Genomic DNA, 22,010 nt, shown 5'->3' with positions numbered 1-22,010 from the left:
AAAGGAATAAAGGAAGCCTTTAAATTCAGCTAAGGCAGTCCCACACCATGAGGGGCCAATGATGCGCGTATCCCGGCAGAACAACTTCTAGTGCATGAAAGAAGTTTCACTTTGAAGATCTGGAGATGAATAGATGCAAGACTTTAAGGGTCAAAACTCTCAACAAGACAAAATGATGTTCCAAGCTGAAGTTACTGCTTCTGTTTTTCAAACACTACTTTGTATATTCAAGATGCTACATTCCTGATGTTACAAGACCAAGTTCTGGGCAGCAGTGCTTGATACTACTGACCTTTTACCAAAAAAATCTTTCAAGTACACCCAAGACACGCCAACACCACTGTTCTTCTGTAACTCATCAACAAAACCCTACTGTCAGTCACACAGAAGATATTGCACATGAAAGAAAAGCGCTAACCATGAGAACGCAGCCTGCAGATACAGGTAATTTGAGATTAAAAAGAAAAGAAAGCCTATAGTTACGTATTATAAGTTACAAGAAGTGGCCTCTGAATCTAAAATGAAATCTACCTCAAGTTCCTCAAACAATTATAACTGTTCTTATTAGAGCATACAAGCGCACTGCCCAAGTCACCAAGAACTTCAACAATTGTCCAGTCTTCCTTGGGAATGGATTTCTAACTATGCTGGTAACACTGCATCCATCTCTGAGCCGCCTGCAGTTTAAGGGCAAGTCCTTTTTCAATAGCAAATGGTTTTGTAAAGTTTTTTGCCCCAGGTTAAAAATCACATACAGGGTATACAATAAAACTTTACAGAACTAAGCAACATTGAAAAAATAAATGGACTTACGTTATTCACGTAGGTTGGCTCCAGCAGATGAAGGAAGGGTGAAATGTCACCAGCGTATTGTACACTGGGGCACCAGACCATACTGAAGAAGGTGATCTGGGGTGGCCTAGTCATGGACCTGGACCTGAAAAGGTGTGGGGTTGAGGAAATTATGTGCTGATTGCGAATAGCTAGGTTTATTCAGCACATTCTTTTATTCCAGTAATAAAGAATGGTGAGATAAACTGAAGGCACGCAGGATCAACATGCCTAAAAAGCAATTTCTGAACTAAAAAAAAGATAAAATACAGTAATTTAAGAAGAGAGATTACACCAGTCAGCTGTGCAAAGTAACAAAATAAAGTGCTTTTGTATGTTTCTTCACTAACACAATCTCTGCCTGCTCCCATTCCAAATAACCTTCCAATTGAAAGCTCAAGAGGATTTCACGTGCTTGCAAAGACGACTTCAGGGAGAGCAGAACACCAGCACTGGTGCAAAACCGACTGGCTACCAATTTTATGTAAGTTCACAGTAGTAGAACAGATGCGCTCGGAGCAGCGTGGTACATGAAAATAAAGATAAATTCTGCTTTTTCTAGAAATGCTTCCAAGTCGCCACAAATTAAAACAGCTTTTCAACACAGATGTAGATCCCTACGCACAAGGGGAAAACAGAACTATGGAAATCACTGAGGTACAAAATAATTGCTACCACGGTAATAAGGATTAAAATGTAATACCAGAAATCAGACCAAACAGAAGGCTTGTGAAGAAGCTGGCAAGGAAAAAGAAAACAGTCTATCTCAACAACAAAAGTCAATATAGTGCAGTAAACAGATATCTCTTGAACTTCATTGCACATCTATACCAATTAATTTTACCCCTTCCCTACAAAAGGGCAAGTTTAAATTAATAGGTAACAAAGTTATTATATACATGAATTACGAAACAGCGCAACAGACCTTTAGATTCAGATTCAATGCACTTGCTGAGACTGAAGACTCAAGTAACTATTTCTGACAAGCAGATTAATTCATGTTAAGCCATAGATAACCTATTTATCAAGTACTAGTCTTTCTTATCAAAGCAGGAGGCAAAAAAGGAAAACACTTTGTTGAAATTCTGAAGTTAAGCACCGTCACACAACAAACAAGGTTTGTCGGTAGACAGAAGTCAAAATACTACTAAATGCTACTAAGAAAAGAAACTCAGGCTAACTTGGGTTTTAATAGTTAAGCTACAGAAAAGATGGAAAGCTACACGGGATCAAAACTGCATTTTACCACAAAAATATCTCCCAGTTTTCCTGCAATACTTATGTGAACCTTTTCAACATGGAGAAAGGATTGTATTCTTAGAAGTGGGGGAGGAGAGCTATCAGTCACTCAACGTAACAGATTAGCTTGCATGCTGCAGGATGAAATATCATCCTAGACATGGCACTTCAGAGAACCTCCTTATCTACAGAGCTTTAAAGGAACTTTAGCCACTGCTGTTAGTTTAGCTTCTTTGGAGTTCATCGTACATATTTTTCATTACAGATCAGGTTCTGAACACATGACAGGACAATAGCTTATCTCTTCATTCTATAGCAAGCTGAACACACTAAATATATATATATACATATTCCTTCACTCCTTTAATTAAATTATACTTTGAACTGACAACACCTTGTTCCCTATGTTCATTGAGCTTACATCAATGTATGTACCCTATGTACATCGAGTTACATCAAGTAGATGTAGATCCAGTAGATGACACCCCAAATTGCGCCAGATTTGATTCTGACACAATAAAAAAATCCTAAACAACTGTCTGTCAAAGCACGGGCTGCATCCTGCAGGATTGAACACAATGCCACAACACTTGAACTGTAGGTGATGCATAGGTACAATAGAACCTAGACCTTCATGCACACTACAGGTCTCACACTTAAATTCATGGTGTCATACACCAATAACCTACTACTACGCACTGACAAGTCAAAAGAACTTCAAGTGGACGTATTCTAAGCACTGTGCTCTGTTACAGAGCTGCACCAGATTTCAAGATTAAAAAAAATAATAACAAAACAGTGTTGAAATGATTTACAAGACCCCAGTGCAGAATTCATTCTGCTTCAATATGTATTGAGTTCTCTGAGTGTTTACCAACCTGAAGAGCATCTAGAACAGTCTCCAGTCTGACTTATGAACATCTGTCTTCAAAGTTCAGAACACAAGTACAAACTTATCCTATTTATTTGTAATTCCAGAAACAAAGGTGGTGACATACACATAATTGTCAGTATCAGCAAAAAACCTTCAAATGTGAAGACAGCCTGCTAACTGGATGTACTAAGGCATAGAGTCCAAGCAGCTTTGTCACTTCAACCCCCAAGTTCTTCTGTAATAGCTGAAATATACTATTTCAATTTTTCTAATATCTCTGCTGTACTACAAACTTAAGAACCAGGAAAACAGCTGTTGAAAGAAGTGCTAATGGGATAGCTGTTAGTATATCCTATGCAGTAATAAAAAGTATAGAGGGAACCCTACAAAGTAGATATCCTCTTCAGCATGAATGAGGCTAAAAGCCACAGATTAGGAGCAGCACACATCCACAGTGTGCTGAAGTCAGTATCAGATGCTCAAACTTCCATGGTACCGACCAGAAGCTACTACTGAAGTTTCCTAAAAGGAAACAATACCTCATTTCCAATGAACGATTAAAAATGAGAAGTGTAATGCTAAAAACCAACGGCATAACTTCCTGTAGTATTATATCCCAACAGAACATACCACACGGACAAGCAAGCACTGGATCCCAAGACCACAAAGATCCTCATCAAATAACATGCAAATATCTCAAAATATTTGGCTTTACTGATGGGAGAGAATTGCTTGCTTTTGCTTTGAACTTAAAAAAGCAAAACTTAAGACTCGAGTGCTAAAGGCAAACACACGCACTAGCTGGGATAAAAATCAAGATGTTAGTAACTCTCTTTATTCAAGCAATCAAGTCTGCTACAGTTAAGCGTGCCAGGCCACAAAGAAGCCCTTTCTGTCTGGAAAGAAAATAATCACAGTGGAAGAATCACTTTAAAACCATATCCTCTATGCATAAGGAATAATAATAATGTTGTTTCTTACAAGTAGGAAATTGACATATGTTTTTTTTATTGATATAAGCCAATTACTATTTGCATTAGTGAAACTAAGACCAAAATAAGCATACCCCAGATGAACATGTTAGAGTATAGCTGCCTGTTACTAGGAGTTGGTTTTGTTTGCTTAAGTGGGACCAAGAAGGGAAGAAAATCTGTTTGGTTTTTAATGAAGCTGATTTCAACATTTAGTTTGACTCGTGACTCAACCTCAACAACATCCAATCAGCATAAGTAAGCTGAACTAAAAACTGGAGAAGCAGCAGCTTCCTCCTCCCTCACCACCGAAATAAGCCGTATTACCACCTGATAAACTAGGATTCTGACAGGAAGGCAATATAGAAGAACCAGCATGGCTTCAGCAAGAGCAAATCCTGCTTCACTAACCTAGTGGCCATTTATGATGGTGCCACTGCATCAACAAACAAGGGAACAGCCATTGACATTATCTACCTGGACAGACTTCAGTAAGGCCTTTGACACAGTACCACACAACATCCTTCTCTCCAAATTCTAAGGATACAGATTTGATGGGTAGACTGTTCAATGGAAGAAGAACTGGCTGCGGGATTGAGTCCAGAGAGCAATGGTCAATGGATCAGTGTCAAAATGAAGATCAGTGACAAGCAGTGTACCCCTGGGGTCAGTGCTGGGACTGATACTCTTTAATATCAAGCTGTGGGGTGCAGTCAACACGCCCAAGGGACAAGATGCATCCAGAGGGACCTATGCAGGCTTGAGCAGTGGGTGCAGGTGAACCTTGTGAGGTTCAAGAAAGCCAAGTGCAAGGTCTCTCTCCCAGGTTGAGGCAACCCTCATTACCAATACAAGCTGCAGGATGAAAGGACTGAGTGTACCCCTGCCAGAAAAGACCCAAACGTACTGGTGGATGGCAAGCTGGACAATAGCCAGCAATGTGCCCTCAAAGCCCAGGAACCCAACCATATCCTGGGCTGCATCAAAAGAAGCACTAAGAGAGGTGATCCTGCCCCTCTACTCTGAACTGGTGAGGCCTCACCTAGGGAACTGCATCCAGATGTGGAATCCTTAGTACAGGAGAGACACAGACTTGTTGGAGTGTGTCCAGAGGAGGGCCACAAAATGGAACCTATGAGGACCAAAGGGATGGAACCTCTCCTATGAGAACAGGCTGAAAGCTGGGGCTGTTCAGCCTGGAGAGGAGAAGGCTGCAAGGCAACCTGATAGCAGCATTTCAATATCTAAAGGGGAGCTACAGGAAAGAAAGGGACAGACTCTCTAGCAGAGTCTGTGGTAACAGAACAAGGGGAAATGGCTTCAAGCTTAAAGAGGATAAATTTAGGTTGGATATAAGGAAAAAGTATTTTACAGTGAGAGTGGTGAGGCACTGGAACAGGCTGCCCAGAGATGTGGTGGATGCCCCATTCCTATAAACTTTCAAGGTGAGGTTGGATCAGGCCCTGGGCAACCTGACATAGCTGTACATGTCCCTGTTGATTGCAGGGCAGCAGGAAAAGATGACCTTTAAAGGTCTCACCCAACATGAAGGACTCCATGATTCTTGGTTTAAGTTCCTGGAAAGGAACAAGTAACCCATTTTGACTGTATGCCCTTAGGTATAACAAAAAAGCTTATTTGGTTTGAATGCTTCAAATAAGTAAATCTACAGAATAAGATGACATGAAAATGGTGCCAACTTTGTAAAAATACTTAAAGAGATGAGAGAAAGCAAGTCTTCTATTCCCAAGGGAAAAAATACCACTTAGAAGTTAGAAACAGAAATTCCAACAATTGTATTTGTAATACCTTGGCCTTGCCACACTTTCGATGGTATTACTAAAACTTTGTCACATGCTGCAGAAGGCTGCATCCATTTCCAAACCAAGAACTCAGCACCACCTATTCTTCGCGTCTCTGTACGAACTCTAGATTCATTTGCCGCTAGGAAGGCAACTGCTCTGCTCCAGACTTTCCTCATTTTCCTCCTTGAAGAAAAAAAATAATTACAAGGTTAGTATTATAACCACCTGCATAGCTGACATTAATCATAGGAGCGAATCATAGGAGGAACTAATGTTGTTTTTTCCAACCCTTACTAATAAGAATCTCCAAGAATATTATTCCATGTAATCTACTGCTATTTAATTAGTTACTCAACCAATTTATAATTACTGAGTCACAAGCTTTATTCCATGTAACAAAATGAAGTACATACAGTGGGTACATACCTGTCCTGAGCTGGTATTACAGAATCACGCACATGTAAAATAGGCATATAAGGCTGTAAGTCTTTATTTTCAGAACATGCCTCACTGTGACTTCTTAGAACATCTAGAATACCATAAGAAAAAAATTAAAATGGGTAAACATCGGATTCATACAAACATTAAGAAAAAAAATCAATTCTGGCTACAAAAGAGCTCTCACTTGACTGATACTTTTAATTGTTGGCAAAGATGGTCACTTTTGGAATTAAAAGTGCTTTTTCCCCTACCCCAACAAAACCTGACTAACAAACACAGAAGTACGTTGATGTAGAAAGGCAGAATTGCACAATATGAATGTGCATTCCATTCCAGTAACACAATTTTGCTCAAATCAACTAATTAAAAGGTTGTTTTTTTTTTCTATTATAAAACAATAAGGGTAGAAACAGTAGCTAACATTTAGGTGTTTTGGATAAAGACAGCTGAAAAACAAAGATGCAGAAAGCAATATCACCCTATATCTAGTAAATGAACATCATATTTATACTGTTTACCAATGTAGATAACATACTGCCTTGTCAACAGGAATTTATTACAGCCATGATGATGCGCTACATAAATTTAAAGCTCCTTAACAAAAACTTAAGTTTAAAATGCAATTTAAAATATATGTGTATAGATATATATATACACACACAAAAGCAAAAAAACCCCAAACCACAAAAAAGGCCTTTTTCAGAAAGCTGTAACAGTGCGACAATAACTAACAGACAAAAAACATAATTGACTGAATTAAGGCCAACAGTACAAAAGCAGAGGTGATACATATATACCAGACACGAGACTTAAGGAAACATACCTATGATTTTTACCACCATATCATACATCTGCTTTGTTTCCTCCTCTTCTTTCGCCCAGCGGTATTTCATGTAGTGCAAGACTCCCCAAACAATTGCTACACCTGCATCAAGATGTTTAATACTCTTTAAACAGCATTAGAAAGTCAGTTATATTCAAGAAGTTGCTTGAATGCCCTAACGTTCTATATTTACCTTTCAAAGCTAGTCAAGTACACTGTACTTGCTATCAATACATTTATTGGTGCCATCACTTGAAGTTAAAACAGGTATTAATGACAACATATCCAACTTTTACATGATGGTTAATTTCTGTAAAGGTGCTTCATATTAATCTCAAATGTGAGTTTTAACACTAAGCAATTTGCTCAGCATTACAGATGAGACCAATTGTTGACCTGTACACTGAGTTTTGCCTCCAACTTCCAATCCAACCCTCACATTCACTATTATCAGAAAAACAGCCATTTGCGACAGCTTGCCTTGGATTACTTTAGTTTGCCAGGACGACTTCAAAAAAAAAAAAAACAAAACAAATATGAAACTGTTATGAATCTATGATATGGTTCTATGATCAATGACCCCCTGAATAATTAAAATGTGCATGAGATTAATTGCACATCTTTGGCTCTTTCCATGTGCCTGGTTAGAAATCCTGAGATGTCGACACTCAGTTGGTCCTTATTATTATTCTTCCCCATTTTCAGTATGGATAAGAATTAGATAAACTTGAGAGTACATGAAATTCAACTAGAAAACTATCAAAGTTTAAGTCTTCCTGAAAAAACAGACACATTTTCTAACACAGGCTTACAAGTAAGAATGCTTGGTGACAACCAAGTCATTAAACTTTTCCTAGAAATGGAAATATAAACCGTAGAAAAGATAATCTGCCTCAAGTTCCTAGAACAACAGTGAAACAGACTCCAAGACCACCATGTCTTTTTTCTCAAATACATCCAAATTTGGATTTTTTATTTTTATTTATTTATTTTGAAACACACAGTGTTGCTCTGGCAGAGAAAAAGCCCAAGTCTGCAGAGAAGAGATCAGTTTAGCTGACTACAGCAACAAATGATAGCAAGTAATGCAAAAATGCAGTATGGTTCAAAAGACTACAGTAGACTGTTGTAACCAGGACACTGACTTAGTGTCACTAAGGACGCCAGGACACTGACTCAGTAAAAGAGTTGCTTTCTTGTTTTTATGTAAGTACGAGGGGAAAAGTTATAATTAAGAATCCACTTTTGATAGCTTACCTAAAAGCGGTATTGATAATCTATGAGTTACGCTAATAAATGCACGTCGGAAACGACATCTGAAAGACATCTTTGGACTAGTGGATTCCAGGTACTTCACATCCGTCACATTAGTGACATCCACATCATTAGGGTCACTGCCAAGACACCTATTAAAACATATAAGACATTTACAAAACAGAATACATTCCATCAGAACACATTGCTATGAAACAAAGCTCACTTACTTTATGCCAACATCTTCCCCACTATTCAATATCCATTGTAGTGCTGTGTTAAATACACTTTCATATTCTGGATCTATATTCTGTCAAAAGATAAACATCAATGAGAAACTTTCTAAAGAACAAAAACTTACCATGCCACAGTAAAATACAGATGCTGCAAAGATTATGCAATCTGCAGTAGTAGACAAAAGTAAATTACTTTGATCTCAGGTTTCACACAGCTCCTCACATTGACAAAGTGATTTCATACACGCTATGAGCAGCTACAGGACTTACTAATATTCCTCAAATAAAGGACTACACAAAAAGTCAAGTCACCATCATCCTTTAGTAACAATTCTAACCTATACTGTAAAAATAAATTCAGCCACTAGGAGGTGCTCATTGAAAACCTATTTCAGAAATAAAACTAGTTATAAATCCAGCTGAAAATTGGTCCCATAAGAAGCAGCTGAGGTTTTGTTGTTTTTTTAAGTCATTTTTCTCAAGATTATTTGCAGAACATCAAGTAAGATGCTCATGTTTGTCGTTCAAGAGTGATATAAATATGTAAATACCCATGTAGTTAACTTAGTTGACATCAGTTATTATAGGAGGACATATACTGCAATTTGAGCAAAGACAAGCCTCCATAGTTCACCTCACATGTCCTTTGGTAGAAAAAGGAAAGCGAAACAATGGAAGTCAATACTCTATTTGAACTGAAACTGTCCAAAACAATTTTTTATCTCCACCGTTTCTTTGGATCTTACATCAAAGAAAAGCCCCTAAGAGAAAAAGAACAGCAGCTCACTTATTTTCACTTTGAGAATAAAAAAAGTTTACCACCGAACACTGAAATTTGGCAAAGGAGTCGCGTTTATAGTCACAAAATGAGGCACTGTACAGTTACACAGGGTTTTGTTTAAGCGACAGATTTTCAGACAAACTTTGAGCTTAGAGCCACAAGTTATTAAAATCATCATTCTTTCAATATAATAGAAATGCAATTCCATTCATCATCTAGCATCACTTCTTTCCCCCCACTTTTCTCCTATTTGCTGTTCCCCTCCCCCAAAATCTCTCTACCTCCTCAAATGAAAATCATGAGCATCATGCTTTAAAAGATGTTAATTCTAAACATTTCCAATTACCATTTGATTCTAATGCAAATATTAGTCACTACATTAAAAAGAAATCACACCAAAACAAAAATAAGACCTTAATTTTTGCTTACACAGATCTCAAGTTAGAAGCAATGAAAAATACCACAATGACTTACTTTCAAATACGCAGCTGCCTCCTGGACGGTAAGGTTTCTTTGAACAGAGCTGCCACATTCATGTTTCCCTGGTAAAATTAAGTTTATTTTGATCATACATATTACTACATTGTGTAAAATAAAATTACCTAAACACAAACTTATGGTTCTTGTAATCTACGCAAGCAGGAGTGGCCGAATAGTTCTCTTAAAAAAAGATACCAGGATGAAATATATATACATATATATTTCATATATATATATTATATATATACATAAAAGACTGTCACAGCTAATAATAAGTACAAACATCAATACAATTTCACGTGATGATCAGAAAGCATACTTCAATATTTACACTGAAACTGGAAAAAAGGGGAGTATAAAGATCAATCAGAAGAACATTACCATGAAAGAGTTGCTGTACCCTGACCAAATAATTTCCATTTACTGTGAAACAGGTGTTAGCTTTTACAGAGAGCATGTTAGTTCTAGTTCTATCATAGCCACAGTGTTACTTCTGGCACCATGAGGTTACCACATTACAGCTCGCTCCAAGTTACTGTAGTACTTCCTTTCCTTCCTGCAGGCATACAACACAGCAATCTGCCCCCAAACTGCTGGTTTTACCATCTTCCTAATTCTTTTGGAAATAATGAAGAAGCAGCCAGGAATTAAGGCACAGTCAGTTCACAGCCATGTGCCATCTTCTTCCTCACTTACTTTTACTCAACTGAAGAACTCCAATTTATGCTAAAATAGATTTAGTGACAGTCAAGCCAACACAAAAGCAAAACATCCAACAACAGTTTTTTCCACTGCTAGGCTATTATTTCTGAAGAACTGGAAGAGAATAACAGATCATTTATTTCTTGATCTTTCTAAAAAGAATCAAAATTAAAGAAGAACACCCCGGTACCTATATCTGCACCAAAACAGCAAAAAAAAAGGGAAAACAAATCCAGCCTATCACTAACTCAAGGTGAGGCCTTCCTCTTCTGCACTCACACCCATCAGTAATTCCCAAAGCAATAGCATAGCTAAGGAAGTTTATATTTTTCATACATGTGAGATTCTTAAACTTCTGTTTACAGTCTCAACAGTTATTTCAAGATTAATCTATTTATACTGGATTACCTTTTGAACACAGCACCCTCTAGTATTAACTATCTTGATCCAAGGCAAAATTAGCAAACGCTACCACAGGCTGTGGGAAACATTTTCACTCCTAACTCACAGGAGGGAGTTTCAAAGAAATAAATGTTTCTATGAAGAAGTCCTTTGCAGTCTGTTCTGTTTAACATACTTCATGTATGAAAGATACAGTAGTTAAAAGCTGCTTCTCTTGATAATTAGCACACATCTGAAATGTAGTCAAAGCTCATTAGATCTGATATGATAGCAAAACTACAGAGGTCACCAGTGAAAAATGACAGCATTCTTGCCAAAAGAGAAACCTGCACAAGAACTGGAGAACTGTTAGTTATTCCAGCATACAGCTTAGTCAGACATTCTTTTTGTTCTGCATAAACTCCACTACCTGCAATGTACATTTACAGACATCCTTGATTTCATGTTTCAAGGGTGGCAGACTCGGGAGAACCACGTATCTTCTTCAGACAGTCTCAAGCACAAGCATATTGTTTTAAACCTGAATTTTTAGTCAAAAAAATCCCAAACATATCTTGCTAGAAGCTCTATCTACAGTCTCAGCCAGGTATTACATTACAAAGCATTAACATGACTTACAGATACTACATATAGCAAAAAAAAGAATGAATACGACCTGAAGTTCTGAAGCACATCAGTCACCATTTGAACAGACAGATTAGAGGAGCAAGGGGATGAAACTCTTCTACCCAATGGCTTAAGAGTTTGGTTTTGGTTTTTGTTGATGCCAACTTCACATCTTGTCTCACTTTTAAAAGGCCAGCAGTTTCTTCACTGCACTCTTCCTGACAGCTTTTTGTTGTTGTTTTCCCCCTAACTGAGCAGATTTACCTCTTAAAATGCTTTTGATGCTCAGGCACTGACTACATTTAAGGCCCATCAGTACAAACTACTCTCACGCAATCCCAGAAGAGAATAAATAAAAACCACTTCCATCTTGCCTCCCACTCCTGAAATCAGTAAGCTAATCACTCGCACAGCTTCAGCTCCAAGCAAAAAGCTGCTGGAACTGCAGCTACTCATTCCTACTCATCTGTTGTTGAGAATCTGAAAGCTTGCAGAAAATGGAAAATTCATATGCCAGGTAAATGTCCACTCTACTGAAAGCAGCAAGATATTCCTATATGCCATTTCAGTCACTCTTTAGCTAGTGGGTCTGCAAATGAAGGCTTACTTTGAATTAGTCTGGCATAATTATTAACCACTTGGCTTGGAAACTCAGTCTGATGCTCAGAGAAGTGAGTAATCAAGGAAGAGTAAGAGTAGAACAAATGTTGTGAGAACAAGAACAAATGACTGATCTCCCATAGGCAAATTCAACTGTCCAACAATGTGGAAAACCAGAAATTGTTAAATGAGTTTTAAATCAGCGTAAAAAAGAAAAAATAATTATCTGAAGAACTAAAGGCTACAGAGTGTAATAGAACAGAGAGCTACCAGATACAGTAGCTAACATTTAAATTAACATTAAGGAACAGCCAGTGTTTTGCCAGGCCTTACTGCCAGCCTTGGATTTACTAGTGAGTCTCATTCCATATGGAAGTCCAGTTCATCTCACATCTCAAGGACCTGTGCTGCCCTTTAGTGCATAAGGAAACCATCCACATCTCACAAACCCCTCTCTGTGGAGAATGCCAAGCCAAAGATGCTTCTTACTAAGTAAAAATCCTGTGCAGAAGGAAACACGATTATATCTATCAGGAGATGCTTCTTTGGAGGATGGTGATTAGGCTTATTCATTTTGTAAACCTAAGAATGGATCCATCTACTGAAGACTCTCCACAAAAGGCAAACATCCAGTAATTATTACATACATGCTGGAAGGAAGTCTAATTTAAATAAAACATTCTGTTTAAAGTGTTAGGCACTGAGCTATACAATATCTACAAACCTTGCTGCTTTTAACAAAGGCAGAACGAAAAGACAAACAAGAATATAAAATTCAATGCAGAACTGAATGAGTAGAATCTACTTCTCCCTCTGGTTTCTTCTGAAGTAGGCATTACTCACCACAGATTTAGTAGACTAATAATTCTGAGAACAGTGATGCATTAAAGGCAATCTATTTTTACAGAGGATAATTAAATTATTTTACATAATATCAGAGCGCCACAGAATAGAATAGACATCTACAGTTGGAATGTAGTATATTAAGTCAAATAAAAATAATGAAGCATTACTGTGACTCTTTCTGTTACTTAAAAGAGCTTTCAGTGTGTCATCTTTTATTTTAAAGCTCCATCATTTGCTCTCCAATTAAAGTTGACAAAGCAGGGAACACCAGCTCAATAAAAATACAAAAAGCTCAATAAAAATACAAAAAGCTTAATTAAACAGAAGGCTAGAAACTAAAATCTGAAGTGATCATCTCCACTGCAATTAGAACACTGAATAACGCTGAACAGAAGACGCTAGTGCAAGTTTCCATCTTGCCTTTTTAATATTAACAGAAATAACATGAACAAATGATTCACAGCCAAGCATGAAATGAGAGAAACTTTTCCAAGTATGTGACAAGCCGGTAGAGAATCATTTTTACTAAAACTATCTTCCATTACTTCTCTCTTCTGAGATGCTGCACTAAATATAAGATCAGTGCTCTTAAACCCTACATCTCTCCAGCAACCTCCTGTGTCATACAACTTCTAAACAGCTTCCACCTGTTGTGCCAGGCCAATGCGACTGCAGGACTGAAAAAGTGGATGACAGACTTCTACCCCTCATACCTTGAAGACAGTTGTCATTGAGGATAACTTCTGTCTGAGTATCAATGAAATAAATCATTTCTCAAACTGCATGAATGCTATTCTGCTGAGAAATAAGGCAATCTTGCAATACGGATTCAATTTGAGGACCATCTAATCAGAAAGTATAGTTTTGAAAGTAAGTGTTGAAGATTCTCCTGGCCAGAAATAGACTAACAGAGACTAAGACATCTTTGAGATCTAAGGAAGAAAGCAGCAGGTCACCTTGGAGCATGTATTTTCTTCTTGTAAGGAAGACAGCTAAAGTGTATTCTTCTAAGTGTTCATCACATATACAAACCCCAATTTATGAAGAAAATTCATCTTTCCTTCACAGATGCAGAAATGAAGCACCGAGCATTTTTACCCATGCAAATGAATCATTTACTGTACAGCCACTGGAGGGCCAGATGACATCAAGGAAAGGGCAAGCTGTTATACTAACTCTCATCCTCCTTCGAAGAGAGAATTTAATTTGTTACTTCCATTTTACACCACCCAGTGCTTTGCTGCACACAGCCGCAGGACTCAAAAGACACTTGCGCACACCACAGATTAGCTACCTTGCATGAAAGAAATGTTTTGGTCTCAATGATGGATCGCAAAGAATGATACACTATCATCTATTAAGTATAAAATAGTCTGAAACAGATAAGAATATCAAGATGTAATTGAACCAAATTCAACACTATAAGGCATTCACAGTCAGAATGCAATAAATTTAAAACTAAGGAAAAAAAACATATCTTGAACACATACAGGTTAAACACCCTTTCACTAGATTGGGTTGAAGTACACTGTAAACAAAGAAATTCTGTGGAGTTTGTCCAAACATTCCTTTAATTCACTGCAGATATTGTAAATATTCTGAAAACAAAAGCTTCTGCAGGAAGATCACTCCTGCAATTTAAAGGTATTACAGAGTTGCTCAGATTTCTCATCTATTTCCTGCACAGTCCCAGACATAAACTGTCAGCCTCACAGCTGTTGCCACGTTTTCACCCTTTGACAAATACCTGCAGTATATGACAATAGTGAGCCTAAATATAGAGAAAGTGAATACACTGAGAAGCCTTCTCAGTGGTACCTGCTGTTGCAAAACAAACAGTTGTCACAAAGAACAGTTACAGAAATAACGAACCACTGCCTCGCAAATACTAAAAAAATAAACGAAGACGTTGAACAAACAGCTCAGTGATCACAGACCAGTTGCTGCTGTAAATCACATTCACTCGATGACAAAGTGAATTTAATCTTAAGAACTGAATCTTAATTTTACCATTTCCCAACTCTGATGTGTAAGTAGCCACATAATTTAAAGCTGTCTTAATTGTGAAAGCACAGTGATTTTATTTTGAATATTCAATAATTAGTTCTGAACACCACCTCTTGCACAATACTATACACAGTTACATTAGTATGCAATTAGCTGAAAGTTAGACTAATCTGTCTAACAAGGCCATCTCGTTTAACCACTAAACATTTTTGCTCGTTGTGAAATAAAGTTTCAAACATTTTTCCACTAGAATGAAATAACCACCGTGGCCTCACCACATACAGCATATTTAAACCTTCTAATCAAACCAGATTAATGAAGCATTATGACGTTAGATCAAAAATCTTGATATCAAAATATTCGATCTTCCATTGTAACCCAAAAAACGTTGCAATGAAAGATGCTACACTGGCAGAAAAGGCAGTGAACATGCCCTAGAAATGGGACTTCTAATTTCCCAAAGCAGAACTCTAAAGGGCCTCAGACAGATTTTGGAAAGGGTCCAGAGGAGGGCCACGAAGATGATCAGGGGGCTGGAGCACCTCCCCTATGAGGACAGGCTGAGGGAGTTGGGCTTGTTCAGCCTGGAGAAGAGAAGGTTGCGAGATGACCTCATTGCAGCCTTTCAATACCTGAAGGGAACTTACTCCCAGGAGGGGAGTAAACTCTTCGAAAGGGCTGACAATAGCAGGACACGGGAAAATGGTTTTAAGTTGAAAGAGGGAAGATTTAGGTTGGATGTTGGGGGGAAGTTCTTCACTAGGAGAGTGGTTAGGCCCTGGAACAGGCTGCCCAGGGAGGTTGTGGATGCCCCCGTTTGGTGGCCCTGCCAGGCAGGGGGGTTGGAACTACATGATCCTTGAGGTCCCTTCCAACCCGGGTCATTCTGTGATTCTGTGATATGCCAGTTGCTACAAATCACTACCTGAGCACACACATCTCAGTAGCTGTTACCATAATACTCTTAGTCACAATATTTCTCAAGTGTTACCTGCTACTTGTGCCAACTTATCATGAAGTGCATATAAGCTGTTCATCATGAGGCTTATTTCATCTTCCTAGAATTACAAAAAAACATCACGTTAATATTAAAACAGCATTACTAGCAAGGCATTTTCTTACACTTAATCCAAAGATTTTATACATTATCAGAAGGGAAAAAAAATTGTAGACACATATACAGGTAGAAAGCTATAATGTCTCACACAACAACAACAACTTAAGTTGGAGATATTGAAAAAAAGCATTCACTATACTAACTTTTCAGATCTTGACTGAAACTGAACTAGATTGCAGCCTGGAATCTGTTTGCTCAGCCAATTAAAACAGTCAGCTCAGAAGGTTATTTTAATACTGTTGAGAGAAAAGTGCAATGACCTACTGCAGGAAACCTGCTTTAGCAGGGAGTCGGACGAGATGATCTCCAGAGTCCCTTCCTAACCCCACAGTTCTGTGACCCAAAAGAAGCCAGGTGAGCTTTTTTGAAAGCTACTATGCAAAAATAGAAGTGAGCTTTGCTCTTAAAAGAGGGTGGTGACACCACACACGAGCAACACTGGAGCATCACATGGCCATATTCCCCACGTAAGACGCAGACATCAAAAATCTAGTTTTCCTGTCCCCAGACTGCAGTAATTTTTTTTAAAGAAAAGCTACCATTTACATCATCTTTCTTAAAGCTTCCTGCATAGGCTGCTAGGCCTATTTACCAAAGTATGGAAACATGAACATCATAGAACTGTTACTTCATCACTGATTGAAACTTCTTTACCAAGATATGGTGCAATTTCATCGAAATTCGTTCTGAAACCTTTTATACTGGAATAAGTTAATTATATACACTGAGTACACTGAAAGCCACTGCAAAAAGTTGTGGGGTGCTTTCTTGAAGCTGGCTCTGACTCCCAGGCAGAGGAAAATGACTGAGATAAGAACCTTCATTCAGAAAATATACAAAAGACAGTTTTCCAGTCTGTTTATCTTCTTGTTTTATTTGCACTGGAAGGAAAAATTATGTATTTTTAGTATAATTCCCTGCTGCATGAGTGCTGTCTGACAACATTTTAAAGACTGAGTAGTTCCAATTATTTTCCACAAGAAAACTGCTAGCAAAAGGGAGAATACTTTTTATTGATCAAAAATTTGACAGATTAATTCCCCACAGACAACAGCAAAAACTGCCTCTCGTATTCTGGCTCTAGAAATCCACCACTGAGATTAAATCAGCGTTACAGTTGGTATTACCCAGGAAGTTAACCAACCTTGTTAACCCATTTCCTGAATGGAAAATATCAGCTCTCTAATACAAACAGTGCTCCAAGTTCAGCTTATTTGCCTGTTGGAACCTCAGAACCTACTTCACAAAATTTAATTTGTTCAGAAGGTTCAGTAGAATTTTCTCCACAAAAAGTAGCCAGATTTAACCACTGAAAATATGCAACAACACTAAACCTCCCAAAAATGATCTCGTGAAACTTCCACGTACATGCCAATGAAAAGCAGATCACTGTTTACAGGCCAGCCAAAAAGACTGGAGGCCCCCCACAGAGAACCACCAAAATGCAAGCTGCACTACTAAGACTAACCCTGGTACCTTCCAGGATGACATCTCAAAACAGGTTATCGCATAGATTCAAAGTGAAAGAGACAAATTTTCAAATGCATTTTCTAAAGGCAACTAACCCTTGGCTCTTCTGCAGCGCTACGAGACCATAAAGTCTTATGACAATCATCTCTCTTGCCAGTAGTCCTTTCACAGTTAAGAAACAAATGGTAGCAGTAAAGGAAAACTTATCAATTTAGCACCAAAAAAAAGTCTTAGAACACATTTTTTCCTCATACATCTACAATACAAATTGGGTAACATTTTCTCAGTACACAAAGCAACAAGTATGAGGTAGCCAAGTCTTGTAACCCCATTTATACTGCCCAAAATGAAAAACAAAAACTTAAAATTCTCAAGCAACAAGAAACATACTCATCTCATGAGAAACATTCAGAAACCACACCGTTCTGATAAGATCACTATGGCTTTTCTAGAACTATTTGACAGAGCAAAATCTCAACATCAAATGGTCTTACTTACTTCTATATCTTGTAGCTCTCCACTGAAGGGATTCTTGACTATCAAAAAAAAAAGAAGAAAAAAATTTATTCTATAGTTTGAAAGTAGTTTAAAAAAATAGTACATCATCACACCAATTTTATAACAATGCTGTATTGTTTAGAGAAAAACAAACAAGTCCATAACATGAGAAATAACAATTAGGCAGCTATTAGCATTTGACGTAAGCTCCACGTTTTACATCATGCTATGGCAGCACTTAGGTTAAACCAGAATCCTGTTTATCTGCATATTTCACAGTCGTTCTCCTGCAGACAAAAACGTGCTTGTTGTTTTCCGAACACTCGCTTTAATGATTCAACCGCATTAAAATCATAATTTGAAGGGTTTACATACTTTAGATATCTATTTAAAAAGAAGTATAACTACTTTTTATTGCTACTAAACAGTAGAGCATACAACAGAGCTGTACAACTACACAGTACTTAACTTACTAATGGAAGTAAGAGATGACACATTGAGGGCTTAGGCAAGGATTGCAACAAGCCTAAATGATCACTTCATTCCAAACAGCAAAGTTTGCACAGCTCCTCAATGCATATGCTTATCTATTGGATTCCTCCTGGCTACAACAATAAATTCCTCAAGCAAGAGAAACCAAAGCTAGACAAATCATTTGTCCTATACTTACACTCAAGAATGACTGCCTGGTAACTGAAACACTACCAAGGCAGGAAGCAATCACCATTAAAGCACAGAGTCTTGCCTCTCTAAGCTACAAACTGTCACCCACAGACTGAGCTCACACAGCAGTGAGCACTTCTGCATCCCATTCAAATGAGAAATGAAACTTCCACTGGCCTCAGTTCACTCAGCACAAACACAATCGGGATAAAGAAAACATCAGGGGGAACCTGTCAAAGTCTTGAAGGTCTGGATTAAGTGCCATCATATTGATGCTGAAAGTACAAAACAAATGGGTGTGCACAAGGGACACAATGTTTAATGTATTTCTACAGTTAAAAGGTTGAACTGAAGCACAGTAAAACACAAGCACTATATTAACTGGAGTCCAAAATAAGTAACTCCACTTACACAGTATGGTTAGCCTCCACTCCCAAGGTATCACAGCTGTTTCCACGGCATTTCTGGTTGCACCTGAAGGCAACCAGCAACAGCCTCTGATACAAACCTGACCTACACAAAGCGCTCCCATGCATAAAGGTCTTCACAGGGCATCACCAGGAGCACCCCTGGCAGCCAGCTGACTAACAGCATCTTGACTCCCAAACCATAACCAGGATGACTAACCCAAGTATAAATGGGAAGAAGAAGAGAAATAAAGGTAGAGACACCAGATTGGAAGCAGGATTTCTTATGCATGGGTAACAGAGGTACAAAGGAATTGAAATACCAACTCATAAAACAGCGGTTCCCTGACTTTTGCCATATGTAATGTTACTTGGCTATGTAACTGATCGAATCATAGTTTCTGTAAAACAATGCAACTTACGTTACCTGCAAAAACTTCCACAGCACTTCTACCAGGAGACAGATGTTGACCCACTTCACCTTAATTTTGAAAAACAAGCAGAAATGAGAATGATTACGGTTTTATTGCTCCTACACGTAGCAGTGACAAGGAACAATTAGAGCCAACAAACCACGTGGGGCAACAAAAATGTTTTCTGTGTAAAGAAAAGAGCTTGACCCTTTGAAACTCTGCAAACAAGAGGCTGCTCTTGTGCCTTGGCTCAGAATTGTGTCACTTGCCCAAAGCAATAAACAAGTTCACTTCCTCTGACACTGCAGAAGGAAAAAAAGAATAACAGCCCAACATAGGGTCTGGTTTTTATAGACACGAACACTTAATTCAGATATCAGATTAATAAATGCTAATAGAAGCAGAGGATGCTCAAATCAAGCCCTGTAGTGCTTCAGATTCTCAAAGATTGCCTACTATGAGCTATCAAACTACCAACTGTACAAAGTTTCCGCATATTTCAGTCATTAACTTTGTAGAATGTTTCCAGCACACTCCATTTTTAATCTCAATAGCCTGAAATGGAATTAGAGCCACAACCAGCATCTCAGTGTAATCATTACTTATCCAGAGTGTAGAAAAGGGCTTTTCCCAAAAAATCAACCTTATTGTGCATATATGAAAACTTGACTGTATGGTTTTAAATGCAGGGGAGGCCTACAAGACAAATTAGCATGTAGATTTCCATATAGACAGCCACGTTTCAGCTCTGACGAAAGCCATGGAACAAATAGAAATACATTATGAGCACAGCTGCAAAGATGCAAACTGAAAGCTGCTGGCTGCAGTTCCATGTACTGCAACTAAACAAAGGCAGTTTGTTCCCACGTTCACAACTTCCCCATCTCAACAGGAAGTCAGTCTCACAGGTGAACAACTTTACACTTGGGTAAATTAAAAGGTTGCCCTTATGAAGCATCTAGATGAGATGCGTCAATGTTTCCACTCTTCCACAAACACAATATGCTAAAAATACAGAAAGCAAAACTTCCCTTCAAACTTATCTATCACACAGTTGAGACAATCCTTGTAACTCATTGCAACTCACACAGTAGGATCTCTTAAATGTATGATCTGATGGGTGGTTAACCAGTAAAAGAAACATTCCACGCACGATGTTAACATAGCTTAGGATACCCAATGCATTAAGATGCAAGTATGCAGCATGCCACTACAGCAACTTATCACCTATGTGTGCAATTGACAGCTGTTACGAAATCTGGATCTATTTACCACTTAAACTTGATTAATTAGAACCAATAAGGCCCATCCTCAACCACATTTCTTTATTTTTTTCCACAGTCAAAACTCTTACCAGGCCATCTCACTTGCCACAGCCTCAAATGCAAAGTTTTGATCAGCTTCCCCAGCTCATCTCAGTTGCTTCAATGCATTACGTCCACATTACTGGTTCAAAAAATTTTCTTCCACAGTTCTTAAAATACACAAGTTTACCTCAACCAGTAATAGGTTCTTGTTCTACCAGCACAAATATTAATAACTAATTACTAACAGAAAACTTTCTTATGTGAACATATACTTCCAAGGCTTCTCAAGGAGGGCTGAATATCTCAGCCATACAGCAACAACTAACAGACTTCAAAGTGGCTTATCTATCAAGCTCAATTTTTTACAAGCTTCAAAGAGTTATGTCTCCAAAGCAAGGGGACTAGCTGAGCGTTCTGCACAGAGCTTTGCTACCCTGGAAGAAGAGCTTTTTTTCCCAGCATGGCTTTCCCTTGACTGATAACAGGATTATTTAATCCAAGTCAGAAGAAAATAGCTATTTAAGTTCCATTTTGAAGAAGCGGATCTTATTTAAATACTGGTTAAGACAACAAGATTACTGAAAAGCCTGTGAAATTAATATAAGTGGCTCATATATGTTCTTCAGATTAACTGAAAAGATGACCAATAACCTTTAGAAGGATCTATTTCCTATGTATCTTTGTTGGGTCAAGCTGTAAATGATGACTTACTGTGGCAGAACTGCTCGGTCTCAAATAACAAAAAGTCACCACTTTAAGGGTCACAGCTCCAAAGCGTTCCAGCCAAAGCTGTCAGCACAAACACACCAAGTATCACACAGATACTCAATTTTAGGAATACAAATGCGGTCAGTGTCAACATACAAGGTTAATTTCCAAGGGAATACAGCAGCTGTCATCTTAAAAGCAACAATAAAACCACTCACTGGCCCCAGTTTCCTGCCTAATACATTGGTAACAATTGCAGACAGTGTTTACAAAGGAATCCTTCAGTTTTTCCACAAGGACAAACACAGAGCACAAAGTGGGATTTCTCCTCTTTGTCAATGCGTGCTTTAACAGACACGAAGCCGTAGCCTGGCTGCAGACATTTGTGAATGCACAAGTCAGCTCTTACAGAGCATCAACAGGCCAAGTTCCACAGACTGAAATAGCTTCACTGGCAGTCACACCTAGCAAGAAGATACGCACAAACATCTTAAGCAAGTGTATTTTTTAAGATAGATACATATCACTA

At 38.2% G+C, this 22,010-nt stretch overlaps 1 protein-coding gene across 6 annotated transcripts in view; it reads right to left on the bottom strand.

Annotated features, from left to right (window-relative positions):
* Nucleotides 1-22,010, bottom strand: part of LEMD3 (LEM domain containing 3) — a 40,265-nt gene that overhangs the window by 5,158 nt on the left and 13,097 nt on the right. Inside the window, exons 2-11 of one of the 6 annotated variants that reach the window (XR_014933966.1) lie at nt 19,481-19,534; nt 17,984-18,021; nt 15,890-15,956; nt 9,730-9,797; nt 8,469-8,548; nt 8,242-8,390; nt 6,985-7,086; nt 6,147-6,249; nt 5,725-5,903; nt 814-937 (exon numbers count right to left, since the gene is read on the bottom strand). Coding sequence is in view for 3 of the 6 variants with exons in the window: in XM_015855614.3 (XP_015711100.2) it covers nt 5,725-5,903; nt 6,147-6,249; nt 6,985-7,086; nt 8,242-8,390; nt 8,469-8,548; nt 9,730-9,797; nt 15,890-15,956; nt 17,984-18,021; nt 19,481-19,534 (840 nt within the window). In the remaining 3 variants the exon portion in view is untranslated. The remainder of the gene's footprint in view (nt 1-813; nt 938-5,724; nt 5,904-6,146; nt 6,250-6,984; nt 7,087-8,241; nt 8,391-8,468; nt 8,549-9,729; nt 9,798-15,889; nt 15,957-17,983; nt 18,022-19,480; nt 19,535-22,010) is intronic. The other 5 variants (XM_015855614.3, XR_014933968.1, XM_015855623.3 and 2 more) reach the window with 5 other exon arrangements.

This window comes from Coturnix japonica, chromosome 1, assembly GCF_054131305.1.
Source record: "Coturnix japonica strain WE chromosome 1, WE-NBRP24, whole genome shotgun sequence".
In the NCBI taxonomy this organism is placed as follows: domain Eukaryota; kingdom Metazoa; phylum Chordata; class Aves; order Galliformes; family Phasianidae; genus Coturnix; species Coturnix japonica.
The sequence above is the reverse complement of the archived record's forward strand: the minus strand, read 5'-3'. Positions and strand labels throughout refer to the sequence as shown.